This window comes from Phacochoerus africanus, chromosome 8 (genome assembly GCF_016906955.1).
Source record: "Phacochoerus africanus isolate WHEZ1 chromosome 8, ROS_Pafr_v1, whole genome shotgun sequence".
Classification (NCBI taxonomy): Eukaryota; Metazoa; Chordata; class Mammalia; order Artiodactyla; family Suidae; genus Phacochoerus; species Phacochoerus africanus.
Window position 1 is genome coordinate 54,947,321 of NC_062551.1, and position 13,918 is coordinate 54,961,238.

At 53.7% G+C, this 13,918-nt stretch overlaps 2 protein-coding genes across 8 annotated transcripts in view; one reads left to right on the forward strand and one right to left on the reverse strand.

Moving 5' to 3' along the window:
* Positions 1 to 79: 79 nt before the first annotated feature.
* SIGLEC11 (sialic acid binding Ig like lectin 11) lies at positions 80 to 5,544 on the forward strand. Of its 3 annotated transcripts, XM_047792666.1 has the most exons (9): positions 80 to 222; positions 305 to 688; positions 839 to 1,111; positions 1,305 to 1,352; positions 2,335 to 2,592; positions 2,688 to 2,972; positions 3,375 to 3,471; positions 3,779 to 3,842; positions 5,134 to 5,544. In XM_047792666.1, exons 1-9 carry the CDS (start codon positions 168 to 170, stop codon positions 5,323 to 5,325), a joined length of 1,656 nt encoding a protein of 551 aa, XP_047648622.1. In that variant the 5' UTR covers positions 80 to 167; the 3' UTR covers positions 5,326 to 5,544. The 3 variants fall into 3 exon arrangements, with proteins under 3 accessions (XP_047648622.1, XP_047648621.1, XP_047648623.1); XM_047792665.1 differs by lacking the exon at positions 3,779 to 3,842; XM_047792667.1 differs by lacking the exons at positions 3,375 to 3,471; positions 3,779 to 3,842.
* Positions 5,545 to 9,941: 4,397 nt separating this feature from the next.
* VRK3 (VRK serine/threonine kinase 3) overlaps positions 9,942 to 13,918 on the reverse strand; it is a 37,076-nt gene continuing 33,099 nt past the window's right edge. For 4 of the 5 annotated variants that reach the window (XM_047790152.1, XM_047790150.1, XM_047790151.1 and 1 more), the window contains 3 exons: positions 13,717 to 13,775; positions 11,394 to 11,542; positions 9,942 to 10,304 (listed from right to left, as the gene is read on the reverse strand). In XM_047790152.1, the coding sequence (XP_047646108.1) occupies positions 10,284 to 10,304; positions 11,394 to 11,542; positions 13,717 to 13,775 (229 nt within the window). In that variant the 3' untranslated portion in view covers positions 9,942 to 10,283. The remainder of the gene's footprint in view (positions 10,305 to 11,393; positions 11,543 to 13,716; positions 13,776 to 13,918) is intronic. The other variant, XM_047790153.1, reaches the window with a different exon arrangement.

The window sequence follows — 13,918 nt, forward strand, 5'->3', positions numbered from 1 at the left end:
AGAAGTCAGAAGAGATGTATTCCAGACCTCTGCGATTCTGAGCTTCCTCTTTTGCTCTTTTGCAGATGGGCAGTGCCCCTTCTCCCCCAGAAGCTTCCTGTTGGAGCTTCCTTCTAGGACAGACAGGCAGGTCCAGAAGGTGGACTGTCCTGAGAAGTCCTGACCCCATGGACGTGAAGATGCTGCCGCCGCCACTGCTGCTGCTGCTCCTGCTGCACGTGGGTGAGCGGTAGGTGGGGAGAAGGGGTCCCGGGCTAGGGCGGGGGCTGGGGCTGCAGCTGAGCCTCTGTGTCCCTGCCCCCAGCGTCCCTGCAGAGGGACCCATGGTACCAGCTCCAAGTGCAGGAATCTGTGACAGTGCCGGAGGGTCTATGCGTCCTTGTGCCCTGCACCGTCTCCTACCCCTGGACAGGCTGGAACGACGCTACTCCCACCTACGGCTACTGGATGCGGAAAGAGGAGAAACCCCAAAATGATGTCCTTGTGGCCACAAACCACCCCGTCAGGGCCTCACAAAAGAGGAGGAAATTCCCATTCGACCTCTCCGGGGACCCCGGGGCCAACAACTGCTCCCTGAGCATCAGAGACGCCAGGAAGAGGGACAGTGGAAACTATTATTTTCGGCTGGTGAGAGGAGCTGAGGTGAAATACAGTTTCAGACATAGTCTGCTCACTGTGAACGTGACAGGTACAGAGTGGTCCCCAGGAACTGACCACAGCAGGGGGTGGGCGAGAGGCGGTCCCTGCCTCTCATCTCTAAGGGAGATAGTGACAGATCAGGGTTGGGCCCCCGCGGGGGTCCCCTCTGGGATCTGGCCTCTCCCTCTTTCCTCTCCAGCGCTGACATGGACCCCTGATATCTACATCAAGGAGCCCCTGGCATCTGGCTCCGGCAGCCACCTGACGTGCTCCCTGCCAGGCGCTTGTGACTGGGCCACGCCCCCCACCATCTCCTGGATGGGGGCTGCCCTGGACGCCTCAGCTGCCTCTAACTCCTCAGAGATCCTGCTCACCCCCCGCCCCCAGGACCACGGCACCAACCTCACTTGCCGGGTGACCTTACCCAGGGCTGGTGTGAGCACGGAGCGGACCCTCCAGCTCAACGTGTCATGTGAGCGCAGGACCAGGGATGGCGGGGCACCTGCGGGGGCGGGATGGGCGCTGGCGGCCCAGAGGCCAGGGGCCTGGGAGAGGTGGCGGAGAGGAGGCAGGCCCTGTTCTGCTTTGCTTCCTATTTCTGCACTTCCCTGGGGATGGGGTTGGGGGAGGAAGGCCAGCTCTGACTCCCTTCCTCACTGCTCTAGATGCTCCCCGGAACCTGGCCATTGGCATCTCTCGAGGAAATTGCACAGGTAGGACGCAAGGGCCCTGGGGACACAGGGAGAGGAGAGCCCCCATTCACTCTTAGGCAAGATTATTTTTACCTGATTCACTATGTGCAAAGACGATTTGTCACACATAGGCAAGTTATGTGGAGACACCACAGAATGCGCAGCTGGGGAGTTCCCGTCGTGGCACAGCAGAAACGAATCTGACTAGGAACCATGAGGTTGCGGGTTCCATCCCTGCCTCGCTCAGTGGGTTAACTATCTGTGGTGTAGGTTGCAGACGCGGCTCAGATCTGATGTTGCTGTGGCTGTGGTATAGGCCGGCAGCTGTAGCTCCGACATGACCCCTAAAAAGAATGAACAGCTGGGGAATCACCACCCCAAATAAGAACTAGATCAACGACCCCAACTTTGAAGCAACTTATTTTAGCCCCTTCCTTCTGACTTCAGACGAAGCCACTACACGCAACACAGAAGTTTGTGTGATTCTTTTTACTGATTTTGTTTTATTTATTTATTTGTCTTTTGAGGGCCACACCCACGGCATATGGAGGTTCCCAGGCTAGGGGTCCAATCAGAGCTGTAGCTGCTGGCCTACACCACAGCTCACCGCAATGCCTGATCCTTAACCCACTGAGCAGGGTCAGGGATGGAATCTGAGTCCTCATGGATACAAGGTGTAGAGATACCTTTTTTTTTTTTTTTTGGCTGAGGACCCCCGCCCCTGCATGTGGAAGTTCCCTGGCCAGGGATCGAACCTGTGCCATAGCAGGAACCCAAGCTGCCGCTGCAGTGACAATGCTAGATCCTTAACCCACAGCGCCACAAAAGAACTTCTTACTTATAAAACTTTAAATTGAAGTATAGCTGTTTTACAATGTTGTGTTAATTTCTGCTGTGCAGTACAGGGGCTCAGTTACACATATACACACATTCTTTTTCATACTCCTTTTTGGCCACGCCTGCAGCATGCAGAAGTTCCTCTGTCTCTGTCTCTTTCCTCCAGAGCTGAAATACCTGGGGAATGGCTCATCTCTTCCTGTCCTGGAAGGGGAATCTCTGTGCCTGGTCTGCGTCGTTGACAGCAACCCCCCGGCCACACTGAGCTGGGCCCGACGGGGCCGGATCCTGAGCCCCTCGCAGCCCTGGAACCCCGGGGTCCTGCAGCTGCCCCGGGTGGAATCGGGCCACGAAGGCGAATTCACATGTGGAGCTCAGCATCTTTGGGGATCTGTGCACGTCTCCCTGCATCTCTCTGTGCAGAGTGAGCTGGGAGGAGGGAAAACACCCCCGGGGGAGAGGATGCTCGGGTCCAGGGGAGGGGAGGGGCCCCCTGACCCATCTCCTTCCTCCACGCAGACCCCCCAAAGCTGCTGGGTCCCTTCTGCTCCTGGGAGGATGAGGGTCTGCACTGCAGCTGCTCCTCCCAAGCTCAGCCCATCCCCTCCCTGCGCTGGCGGCTGGGGGAGGGGCTGCTGGACCAGAACCTCAGCAATGCCTCCATCAAGGTCACCTCCAGCTCCACCGGGCCCTGGGCCAACAGCTCCCTGAGCTTCCGCGAGGGGCTCAGCTCCAGCCTCAGACTCAGCTGTGAGGCCCAGAACGTCCACGGGGCCCAGAGCACCACTGTCCTGCTGCTGCCAGGTCAGGGCACTTATTGGGGGCAGAGGCTTAGGGGAAAGCCCAAGCTTCTCTTTCCATCCTGGAGAAGCTGGGGGGTGGGGGAGGGCCTGGATGGGAGGGGGTAAAAGGCAAGGGTGCAGAAAAAGCCCTGCAAGTTGGCTGGTTGAGGGCTGGAGGACAGGAGAGCTCAAATTCTGTGGGAGGAGGGGGTTTGAAGGTTCTGGGGTTTAGAGTTCCCTGGTGGCATGGTGGGTTAAGGATCTGGCATTCTCACTGCTACTGCTGTGGTGAGGGCCAGTGCTGCAGCAGGTGTTCAATCCCTAGCCTGGGAAGTTCTGTGTGATGCAGGCCTGGCCAAAAAAAAAAAAAAAAAAGGGTTCTGGGTCCTGGAGGGGAGTCACCCTAAACCCCACTCATCTGCAGGGAGGCCCAGGGTTGGAGGAGGATTGGTTCTGGGGGCCGTCGGGGGAGCTGGCATTGCTGGCCTGCTCAGTCTCTGTTCCTGCCTCATCTTCTTCATGTGAGCATCGTCCCTGGTGGGGGGCAAATGTGGGGAGCATGGGGTGGTCCCAGTTGTGGAACCCCAGGCAGCCCCAGGAGGATATGGATGGTGCAGAGCTTTTGAGAACTGGGCCTTGGGTCAGAGAATCTGTCCCCAGCCCTCGATCCCAGCCATCCTTGAAGGGCACCCCTTTTCATCGTGAGTCACGAGGTGAGGCGTGTCCCCTACCTCCTGGCCTTGGTCAGCCCTTCTAGCCTCAAGTGGGGGGACATTCCAAGCTCTGAGCCAGTCAGGCTGATGAAAGGTCCTGGCCTCCCCCCTCAAGAGTGAAGACCTTCAGGAAGGCAGCTGGGGAGGATGCCCCTGCCTCACTGGCGACCACTTCCCTGGTGAGCAATGAGACCCCCACCCCTCGAAATCTCAGCTGGCTTCCTCCCAGGACTCCCATGACCCTGTCCTCTCCCTGACTTAGATGATCAGCAAGCCCCAAACAGGCTTTTCCTATTGGGTCGCATCAACACTCACCAGCCCAGAGCCAAGGACCACACCCACCTGACTGCATTCAGTTCCAACTAAGCCCTCCCTACCCCTGCCTCCTCATTTCTCTCTGGACCCCTGACCTGCTCCCTCGCCACTTCCAATCTCACCTCCACAAGGCAGGATGCCACATCTCCCTCAAATAATTATTGCCTACTTGCAAGTTCAGGGGTCCCCAAGACACCCTCAGGTTCAGTAACTCACTATAAGAACTCACAGAACTCACTGAAAGCTTTCATACTCATGGTTACACTTTACTACAGGACAGGATAGAGATTAAAATCAGCTATGGGAGGGAATCCCCATTGTGGCTCAGTGGGTTAAGAACCCAACACTTATCCATGAGGATGTGGGTTCAGTCTCCAGTGGGTTAAGGATCTGGTGTTGCTCTGAGCTGGGGGATAGGTCATGGACATGGCTTGGATCTGGCATTGCTGTGGCTGTGGCATAGGCTGGCAGCTGTAACTCTGACAATTGGACCCCTAGCCTGGGAACCTCCATATGCCATGGCTGTAGCCCTTAAAAAAAAAAAAAAAAGAAGGGAGTTCCCGTCGTGGCGCAGTGGTTAACGAATCCAACTAGGAACCATGAGGTTGCGGATTCGATCCCTGCCCTTGCTCAGTGGGTTGACGATCCGGCGTTGCCGTGAGCTGTGGTGTAGGTTGCAGACTCGGCTCGGATCCCGCATTGCTGTGGCTCTGGCGTAGGCCGGTGGCTACAGCTCGGATTCAACCCCTGGCCTGGGAACCTCCATATGCTGCGGGAGCGGCCCAAGAAATAGCAACAACAACAACAACAACAACAACAACAAAAGAAAAAGAAAAAGATCTAGCATAAATCTTGGCCCCACCAATGACTAGATATGCAATTTGGAAGGTATCTCCTTAGCTTCAGTTTCTCCCCCTGATAAATGGGGCCGACAGTGTCTCCTGAATAGATTCCTGTGAGGAAACTAGGAGATTGGCAACTGACTACCAAGGGCCAGGAATTACGACTCTCAATTATTTGTTGAATGAATGAGTGGGGGTCCAGCCAATGTCTAGAATGAAAGACTAGACGTTCAGTTTCCAGATTTAAGGACCTCCTGGCCCCCTTGCAGTCCCCGTTATCCTAATAAGACTCTCTCCTTTCCCCTCTGCTCAGGGTTACCAGCATGGGGGGTGGCCAGGAAGCCCCCTGGATCAGCCGCCCCCTACAGCAGCCAGCCCCACCGCAGGGGAGGAGCGGGAACTCCACTACGCCTCCCTCATTTTCCACGTGCCAAGGCCCTGGGAGCCTCAGGACCCGGAGGCCACCAGGACTACGGAATACGCTGAGATCAAGATCCAGCAGTGATGACCCTGGCTCCCGCCCAGGGCCCAGGGCCTCTGTGGGAAGGGAGACTCATCTTCCATGTAAATGGGATACCACAACGAAGTGTGTGGGAGGCCCGGTGGCGGGGCGATAGGCAGAACTGGCTCGAATTTCAGCCCTGTCACCAACACGGGTTTGAGCACGGCACTCTCTCAGTCTCCCCCTCTGTAAAATGGACACAATAAACCTAGTGCAGAGGGCTGTTGTGGGGTGTTTTTTTTGTCTTTTTTTTTTTGCTATTTCTTGGGCCTCGCCCACGGCATATGGAGGTTCCCAGACTAGGGGTCCAATCGGAGCTGTAGCCACCGGCCTACGCCAGAGCCACGGCAACGCGGGATCCGAGCCGCGTCTGCAACCTACACCACAGCTCACAGCAACGCCGGATCGTTAACCCACTGAGCAAGGGCAGGGATCGAACCCGCAACCTCATGGTTCCTAGTGGGATTTGTTAACCACTGCGCTACGACGGGAACTCCCAGGTGTTGAGGCGGCAGTGAACACAAGGTGTCCTGTAGGGTCAAAGGTGCATTGCGCCCAAGGTCAAACCTCTTTCTGGGGCAGCCCACGTGGGATAAGGGCTGGGCCATCCTAAGGGCTGATGCATGTGATTCCATCTTTTGTATCACATTTTGCTTTGCCATTTTTCAGGGTTATGTGGCATCTCTTGATCAATGACTTTTAAAAATTACGTCCACTGGGAGTTCCCTGGTAGCCTAGCCATTAAGGACTAGATATTGTCACTGCTGTGGAGCAGCTTCCATCCCTGGTCGGGATCTTCAGCATGCTTCAGGTGTGGCCAAAACAAAAAAATAAAAACGGGTTCACTGACAAAACAAGAGTTTTGTTGTCACTTTTTTTTTTTTTGCTTTTTAGGGCCGCACCCATGGCATATGGAGGATCCCAGGCTAGGGGTCCAATTGGAGCTACAGCTGTGGGCCTATGCCACAGCCACAGCCATGCCAGATCTGAGCCACTTCTGCAATCTACACCACAGCTCACAGTAATGCCAGATCCTTAACCCGCTGAGCGAGGCCAGGGATTGAACCCGCAACCTCATGGTTCCTAGTCAGATTCGCTTCCGCTGCGCCACGGCAGGAACTCCCTGGTGTCCCTTTTTACCCCCGCCCTCAAAGTGACACAAGATGGTTCACGGTGCTCCCATGCTGGCAGAATATTTGGTGACATCTGTGTAACAGACATACCTTCTTCAAAGGATGAAGCCTTTGTGAAAAGAGCATCATGGAAATGCGGCAACAGTGACCCGATTCAAGTCAGGGTTTCTTCTCAGAGACACTGGAAACAAACTTACCAAAGGGGAAGCGGGTGGGCAGGGATAAGTGAGGAGTCAGGGGAGTAAGACAGACACGCTACTATTTGTAAAAGAGGTGAACAACAAGGCCCTACTGCATAGCACAGGGAACTATACTCGATATCTTTTTTTGTCTTTTTGCCATTTCTTGGGCCGCTCCCCCGGCATATGGAGTTTCCCAGGCTAGGGGTCTAATCGGAGCTGTAGCTGCCAGCCTACACCAGAGCCACAGCAACGCGGGATCCGAGCCACGTCTGCGAACTACACCACAGCTCACGGCAACACCGGATCCTTAACCCACCGAGTGAGGCCAGGAATCGAACCCACAACCTCATGGTTCCTAGTGGGATTTGTCAACCACTGGGCCACGACGGGAACTCCTATACTCAATATCTTGCAATAACCTATAATGGAAAAAAATCTGAAAAAGAATATATATATCGGAGTCACTTTGCTCTACACCTGACACTAACACAACATTGTAAATCAACTAAACTAAAGTTAAAAAAAAAAAAAAAGTTCTCTTATGGTGCAGAGGGTTAAGAATCTGGTGTTTTCACTTCAGGCTTTGGTCGCCGCTGTGGCTCAGGTCCAATCCCTGGCCTGGGGAACTTTCATATGCCTCGGGTGAAGCCAGAAAAAAAAGAAAATAATTCCTTTTCCTTTTTTTTTTTGTCTTTTTGCCTTTTCTAGGGCCACTCCCGTAGCATACGGAGGTTCCCAGGCTAAGGGTCTAATCAAAGCAGTAGCCACCAGCCTATACCACAGCCACAGCAATGTGGGATCCGAGCTGCATCTGCAACTTACACCACAGCTCACGGCAACACCGGATCCTTAACCCACTGAGCAAGGGCAGGGATCGAATCCGCAACCTCATGGTTCCTAGTTGGATTCGTTAACCACTGAGCCAGGATGGGAACTCCAAGAATTTCTTTTCCTGTTCTAAGTCATATCTCTTTTAAGAATAGGGTTGACACTTCGAGAAAATTTCCATCAATGCTTTAGCACATTCAAGAAGTTCTCATAAACAACAGAGCACTTAACATTTTTCTGTTCTTTCAACTTGCATAATCATATCCCGAAACAGATGCTGGACATTATAAACAAGCAATAAAATAGGCTTCACCCTATGGATTATTATAACATTATTTGGGGGAGGAATTCCCATTTGTGGCTCAGCGGTAACGAACCCAACTAGGAACCATGAGGATGCAGGTTTGATCCCTGGCCTAGCTCAGTGGGTTAAGGATCTGGGGTTGCTGTGGCTGTGGTGTAGGCTGGTGGCTACTGCTTTGACTAGAACCCTAGCCTAGGAACCTCCATATGCCGAGGGTGTGGCCCTCAAAAGACAAAAAAAAAAAAAAAAAATCCTTCTGGGAAAAGCTAGACTCACTTCCTTTCAGCCAGGAAATGGTCATTAGTCATCAGCTAATCTCCTTCCCTCTCCTGAGTGGGGAAAGAATCAGGGTGTCTCAGAGCAGTTTCTTCCCCCACTTGGCCTCTGACTCTCCCCGTCCCAAAGCAGGGTGGATGATTTAAGACGTCCGGAGCCAGATGGCGCAGGGGAAACGAATCCGACTAGAAACCATGGGTTGCAGGTCCGATCCTTGGCCTCTGTGAGCTGTGGTGTAGGTCACAGAGGCGGCTCGGATCCTGCGTTGCTGTGGCTGTGGTGTAGGCTGGCAGCACCAGCCTACACCACAGCCACAGCAACCCCAGATCCTTAACCCACTGAGCTAGGCCAGGGATCAAAACTGCATCCTCATGGTTCCTAGTTGGGTTCATTACTGCTGAGCCACAACGGGAATTCCTCCCCCAAATAATGTTATAATAATCCATAGGGTGAAGCCTATTTTATTGCTTGCTTATAATGTCCAGCATCTGTTTCGGGATAGGATCCCTGGCCTGGGAACCTCCACATGCTGCGGGTGTGGCCTTAAAAAGCAAAAAAAAAAAAGTTCTCCAAGGCCAGGAGTTCCAGCTGTGGTCAATGGGATCAGCGGCATCTCTGCAGCATCAGGACGCAGGTTCGATCCCTGGTCTGGCACAGTGGGTAAGGGCCTGGCCTTGCTGCAACTGTGGCTCAGACCTCACCCCTAGCCAGGGAACATCATATGAGACAAGATGGCCAAAAAAGAAAAATAAAATCAAAAAAAGATATCCAAAGTCACATTCCGAGGTGTGTTTCTCTTCTCCTTAATCCTTCCCCGTGGAATTACTGGCGGTGGGTGCTGGCCGGTCTGCCTTTACAAGCCTCCCTTGCTCCCCTACCATCCTACGACCTCCTCCCCTCCCCAGGCTCTCCCCCGGCACCCTCCCTCTCCATGACAGCCTGAGCTTCGTCTTCAGAGTGCTGGTCACAGCCCGAAGTCGTCTCCTTTAATACCGTCTCCTTCCACTTGACCGTGGGCTCCGTCTGACCAAGGACGTTGGTATGTCTGTCTGGTTCGTCAGGATCCTCTGTGCAGCATGATGGGTGTCATAGGGCACACGCTCAAGAAATGCTTGGTGGGTATTTGTGGAATAAAAGGAAGAATGGGTCCTTGGAAGAGAGGAAGCGTAGGTGGATGGGAGAATGGTTAAGTGAATGGAAGGCTGAAAAGGTGAATGGATGCAGGGATGGATGGACAAGAGATGGGTAGAAGGATGGATGGATGAGTGGAGGGATGGATGAGAGGGCAGAGGGACAAGTATACAGAGGGAGGGAAGAAGGGATGCACAGATGGATGGATGGATGGATGGAAGAATGGATGGATGGATGGATGGAAGAATGGATGGGTGGATGGATGGATGGATGGGTGGATGGATGGATGGGTGGATGGGTGGATGGATGGATGGAAGAATGGATGGGTGGATGGATGGATGGATGGGTGGATGGGTGGATGGATGGATGGATGGAAGAATGGATGGATGGATGGAAGAATGGATGGATGGATGGATGGAAGAATGGATGGGTGGATGGATGGATGGATGGATGGAAGAATGAATGGGTGGATGGGTGGATGGATGGATGGATGGATGGAAGAATGGATGGGTGGGTAGGGGGATGGATGAGAGGGCAGATGGATGGACAAGTACATGGCCAGATGGAGGGAGGGATGGATGGACAAGTGAAAGAATGGATGGGGGTCTGCCTGGAAGTGTGGCCAGATGAATGAAAGAGGGGACAACTGGATGAAAGGTTGGAGGGAGGGAGGGAGGGAGGGAGGGATGGATGGATGGATGGGGAAAAGACTGAGCTAAATTTTTCCAAAAGGAACTTCATTTGCAGACACCCGACTCTCCAAGCTTCAACAAAACAATTTATGGTCAGAGTGTAGTGGTGTCAGTGGCAGCATCCCCGCGCAGGAGGCCAGCCCACCCCCTGGCTGTGAACAGGGGTCTTCTCCATCCAAACGCCGTGGCTGGCAGGGGCCGACGGCTGTAGGAAGGGAGCGTTGAGGAGAGGGGAGATTTCACATTATGTGGAGCCCAACTACCAGGTTCCCTGAGGATGATTGAGATGGATGAGTCGTATCACCTAAAGCAGAGGCAGGAATGCACATTCCAGGGATCTTTCTAGAAGCTCATCTGTGATTCTACAATAGCAGGCCTTGAGAAACGTTTCCTTTTTTTTGTCCTTCCCTCTATTTCAAAGTGCAGGCTGCAGCTTCTGGAAGAAAACAAAAATGGTTGTTAAGTGTCATTCACTCCAGGGCCACCCTTTAGGCCCCACTGTGGGATGGGGGCTTTCTACTTTCTAGGAACCAGAGACGCCGCCTGGATGAGAGGGACAGGAAAGCTTTGCTGGGCTCATGACCTGGAGGAGAGGAATGGAGACATGACAGATGCGACACAAGCTTCCCTCCACGAGGGGTCAAGGCTGTGCAGCAAACAGACGTGCTAAGAGAGGGCTGGGGTGGGGTCTCGCTGGGGCGATGAGGGGAGGCCTTGGGATCTGAGAAGGCGGTGATGAGAAGGAGCTGGTCGTGCAAAAACAAAGGGGAAAATCGTCCCAGGCCGCAGGAATGGCCCTGAGGTGGGATGGAGGTGGGCCCGGCTGAGAACCTGAGGGGGGTTGGGCCATCAGGCTGAGGCAAGGCGCTGCCACAGGCAGAGGCGAGGGGATCCTCCAGGTACTCCAACATCCCCGGGTTCCTTAAGTAGCCCCTCCTTGGTACGTGTCCCCAGCGGGCACAGACTGCACACTATCGTCTTCCTGATAGGGGCTGCGGGGTTTCGAGGTTTTCAGTTTCCATGGCCGTGGGTGGATGGGGAGGTAGGACAGGCCAGCCAGCGATGGTGGAAAAACCGCTCACACACACACACACACAGTGAGGTGAAGCAGGGCACGGGCCAAGCGGGTTTTTGTGGGGGAGGCATGGCGGGGGGGGCGGTGCCAGCCCAAAGGAAAGCAGAGACTTTCCTGGATGGGTAGAGGGATGGAGGGATGAAGAAAGGGACAGAAAAAAATGGAGAAAGACTGACAACTGCCAGGCCCTGAATCCAATTGAGCCTACAGCTTCCTCCCTTGGAATTTTCTAGCAACTGGAGCCCATTAAGCGCCCTTTGCCTTAAAGCCAATTTGAGTTCCGGCTACTTGCGACGCCTGGGGGCTGGAAGGTTCAAGAACCCTGTGGAAACAGCCAGAGCCTCCCTGAGAAGTTGGCCCTGGGGTATAAACATCCAAAGGCATCGTGGAAGCTGTGCTGGGAGCCAGGGAGTGGGTGAAGACTCACAAACTCCTCCCATGGGAACCCACCTGGGGGGCCAGCTGGAGGTCCAGGGGGTCATAGGCTGCCACCCGCAGATCCTGCAGCAGGGCTTCCAGACTGTTCCTCAGTGCTGTGTAGGGCGGCTTCTCCTCATACTTGAGGGTCATCACCACCTTCAGGTACCCCTGCAGGGTCTCTGCGGTCGAGACACAGGAGGTGCCTGAGAGGGGCCCCCAACCCAGAGCCCGGGGGGCTGTGCCCAGAAGGCCTTAACCCTGGTGCCTGTTTGCTCAGGGAGTCCTCTGTGCCTGGCACTGCCATAGCCATTTAGATCTTAAAAAGTCTTTTTTGGGAGTTCCCATCGTGGCTCAGTGGTTAACAAATCCCACTAGGAACCATGAGGTTGTGGGTTTGATCCCTGGCCTTGCTCAGTGGGTTAACGCCGTGAGCTGTGGTGTAGGTTGCAGACATGGCTCGGATCCCAAGTTGCTGTGGCTCTGGTGTAGGCTTGGCAGCTACAGCTCCAATTCGACCCCTAGCCTGGAAACCTCCATATGCCGCAGGTGCGGCCCTAAAAAGACAAAAAAATAAAAATTAAAAAAAAAAAAAAGTCTTTTTTCCCCAAAAAAACATCAAACATATGCCACAAGTGAGCGGAACCAGAGTCTATCCAGCCCCCAGTCTCAGAGCTGTCAAGTCACGCCAATCTTGCTTCATCAAAACCCCTTCACTCCCCACTCCTGTATTTTTTTTTTTGTCTTTTTAGGGCCGCACTCATAGCACATGGAGGTTCCCAGGCCAGAGCTGTAGCTGCTGACCTATACCACAGCCACAGCAATGCCAGACCCTTAACCCACTGAGCAAGGCCAGGGATCGAACCTGCGTCCTCATGGACACTAGTCAGATTCGTTGCCACTGAGCCACGGTGGGAACTCCTCCTGTATTTCTTTTTTTTAAACACAAATCCCAGCTGATTATATCGTCTTACCTACAACCATTTGCTGTGCATCTTGAAGATGGGGGCCAGCAGGCTTTTACTGTAAAGTGCCAGAGATCTGGGGCTTTGTCCATGGGGAAGCTGTGTGGCTGGTGAGGCCTCAGCTCAGCTGTTTTCCCACCGAAGCCCCGCAGGGGGGTGCAGGAAGAGAGCGGGGCGCGGCTATGGCCAAGGCAGCGTTACGTATGGACTGCCTGGACTGCTGCTCGCCTGAATTTCAGATTAAGCTTCATGTGTCAAATGCTCTTCTGATTTCCACTCGTACCCCTGGCCATTTCAGAATGTAACGCAATTCGTAGTTCATGAGCTTACAAAAACAGGCTAGCCTTTTTTTTAACAGCCTTAACCCACTGAGCAAGGCCAGGGATTGAACCCAAGTCCTCATGGATACTCGTTGGGTCGAAGTCATTACCACTGAGCCACGGTGGGAACTCCAGATAGTGGCCACTTTAAAAGATAAAGCATTTTGGTTTTTTTGGCCTCACCTATGACACGTGTGAGTTCCTGGGCCAGGAATCAAACCCGTGCCACAGCAGTGACCCAAGCCATAGAGGTGACAACGCCAGGTCTTTAACCTAAGCCATAAGGGGACTCCTTACATTTTTTAAAGTGCCCATTATGAAACCAATAATCATAATAAGTCCCACTGAGGAATGTTGATCTCAGGCCTGACTTTGAGCTAAAGAGCACATTTAATTAGGGTTGCAGGGGAAGCTGAGGGCGTGCCCCTGGGCCCAGCTCTGTGCAGAGGGTTCTACATTGAATTCTCCAGGCAACCTTGAGGGTGGGGGCTGTTACTGGGGAAGTGAAGGACCAGAGTCTTGTAAACCTGAGGCCGAGCTTCCTTTCCACCAGCCCCACCCATGCCACCTCCCGCTGACGGGCTTAGAATCGCAGATCTGCAATAAGCTAATGATGGGGCCCATTCTTACAGAGCCAGAGCCAATGGCTGGAAGAGAGAGCGACTTGAGCAGCAGAGACATAATCTGAATCCAGGGGTTTCAGGCAATTAAAAATGGAGCCTTGGGAGTTTCCTGGTGGCCGAGTGGCTAAGGATTTAGTGTTTTCTCTGTTGTGGCTTGGGTGCAGTCCGTGGACCGGGAACTTCCGAATGCTGATGGTGTGGACAAACCCCCCCGAAGCCAAAAAAATAACCCCAAACCCTCCAAACCAGCCTCCTATGTTGTGTGTCTGTGGTTGCGTGTGTGTGTTGTTACTGCCCAGAGACACTCCTGAATTTGGGGGGAAGGTTTCTGTTTTCTCCAAGGGGCTCATATACATGTGAAATTTGGAAAATGCAAAAGAAAACAGAGGGGTGCAAAGAGAGGCGTCCTGAAGACGGTCCCTGCCTGCTCCCACCCCCGGCGACATACCTGAGGGGCTGATCCAGCGAGAGCATTGTCCCACGAGGCTCTCCGGGTTGTCAAGAAACCTGGCAGGACAGAGGTACACGCGAAAGGTCTTTCAGGTCTTTGGAAACAGGACGTCGGGTGGAGGTGTCCTAGTTTTCACTACTCGTGGTACTTCACGTTCTCTAGTGTGGCCTCGAGCACGGAATGAGCAAATTCTGAACCA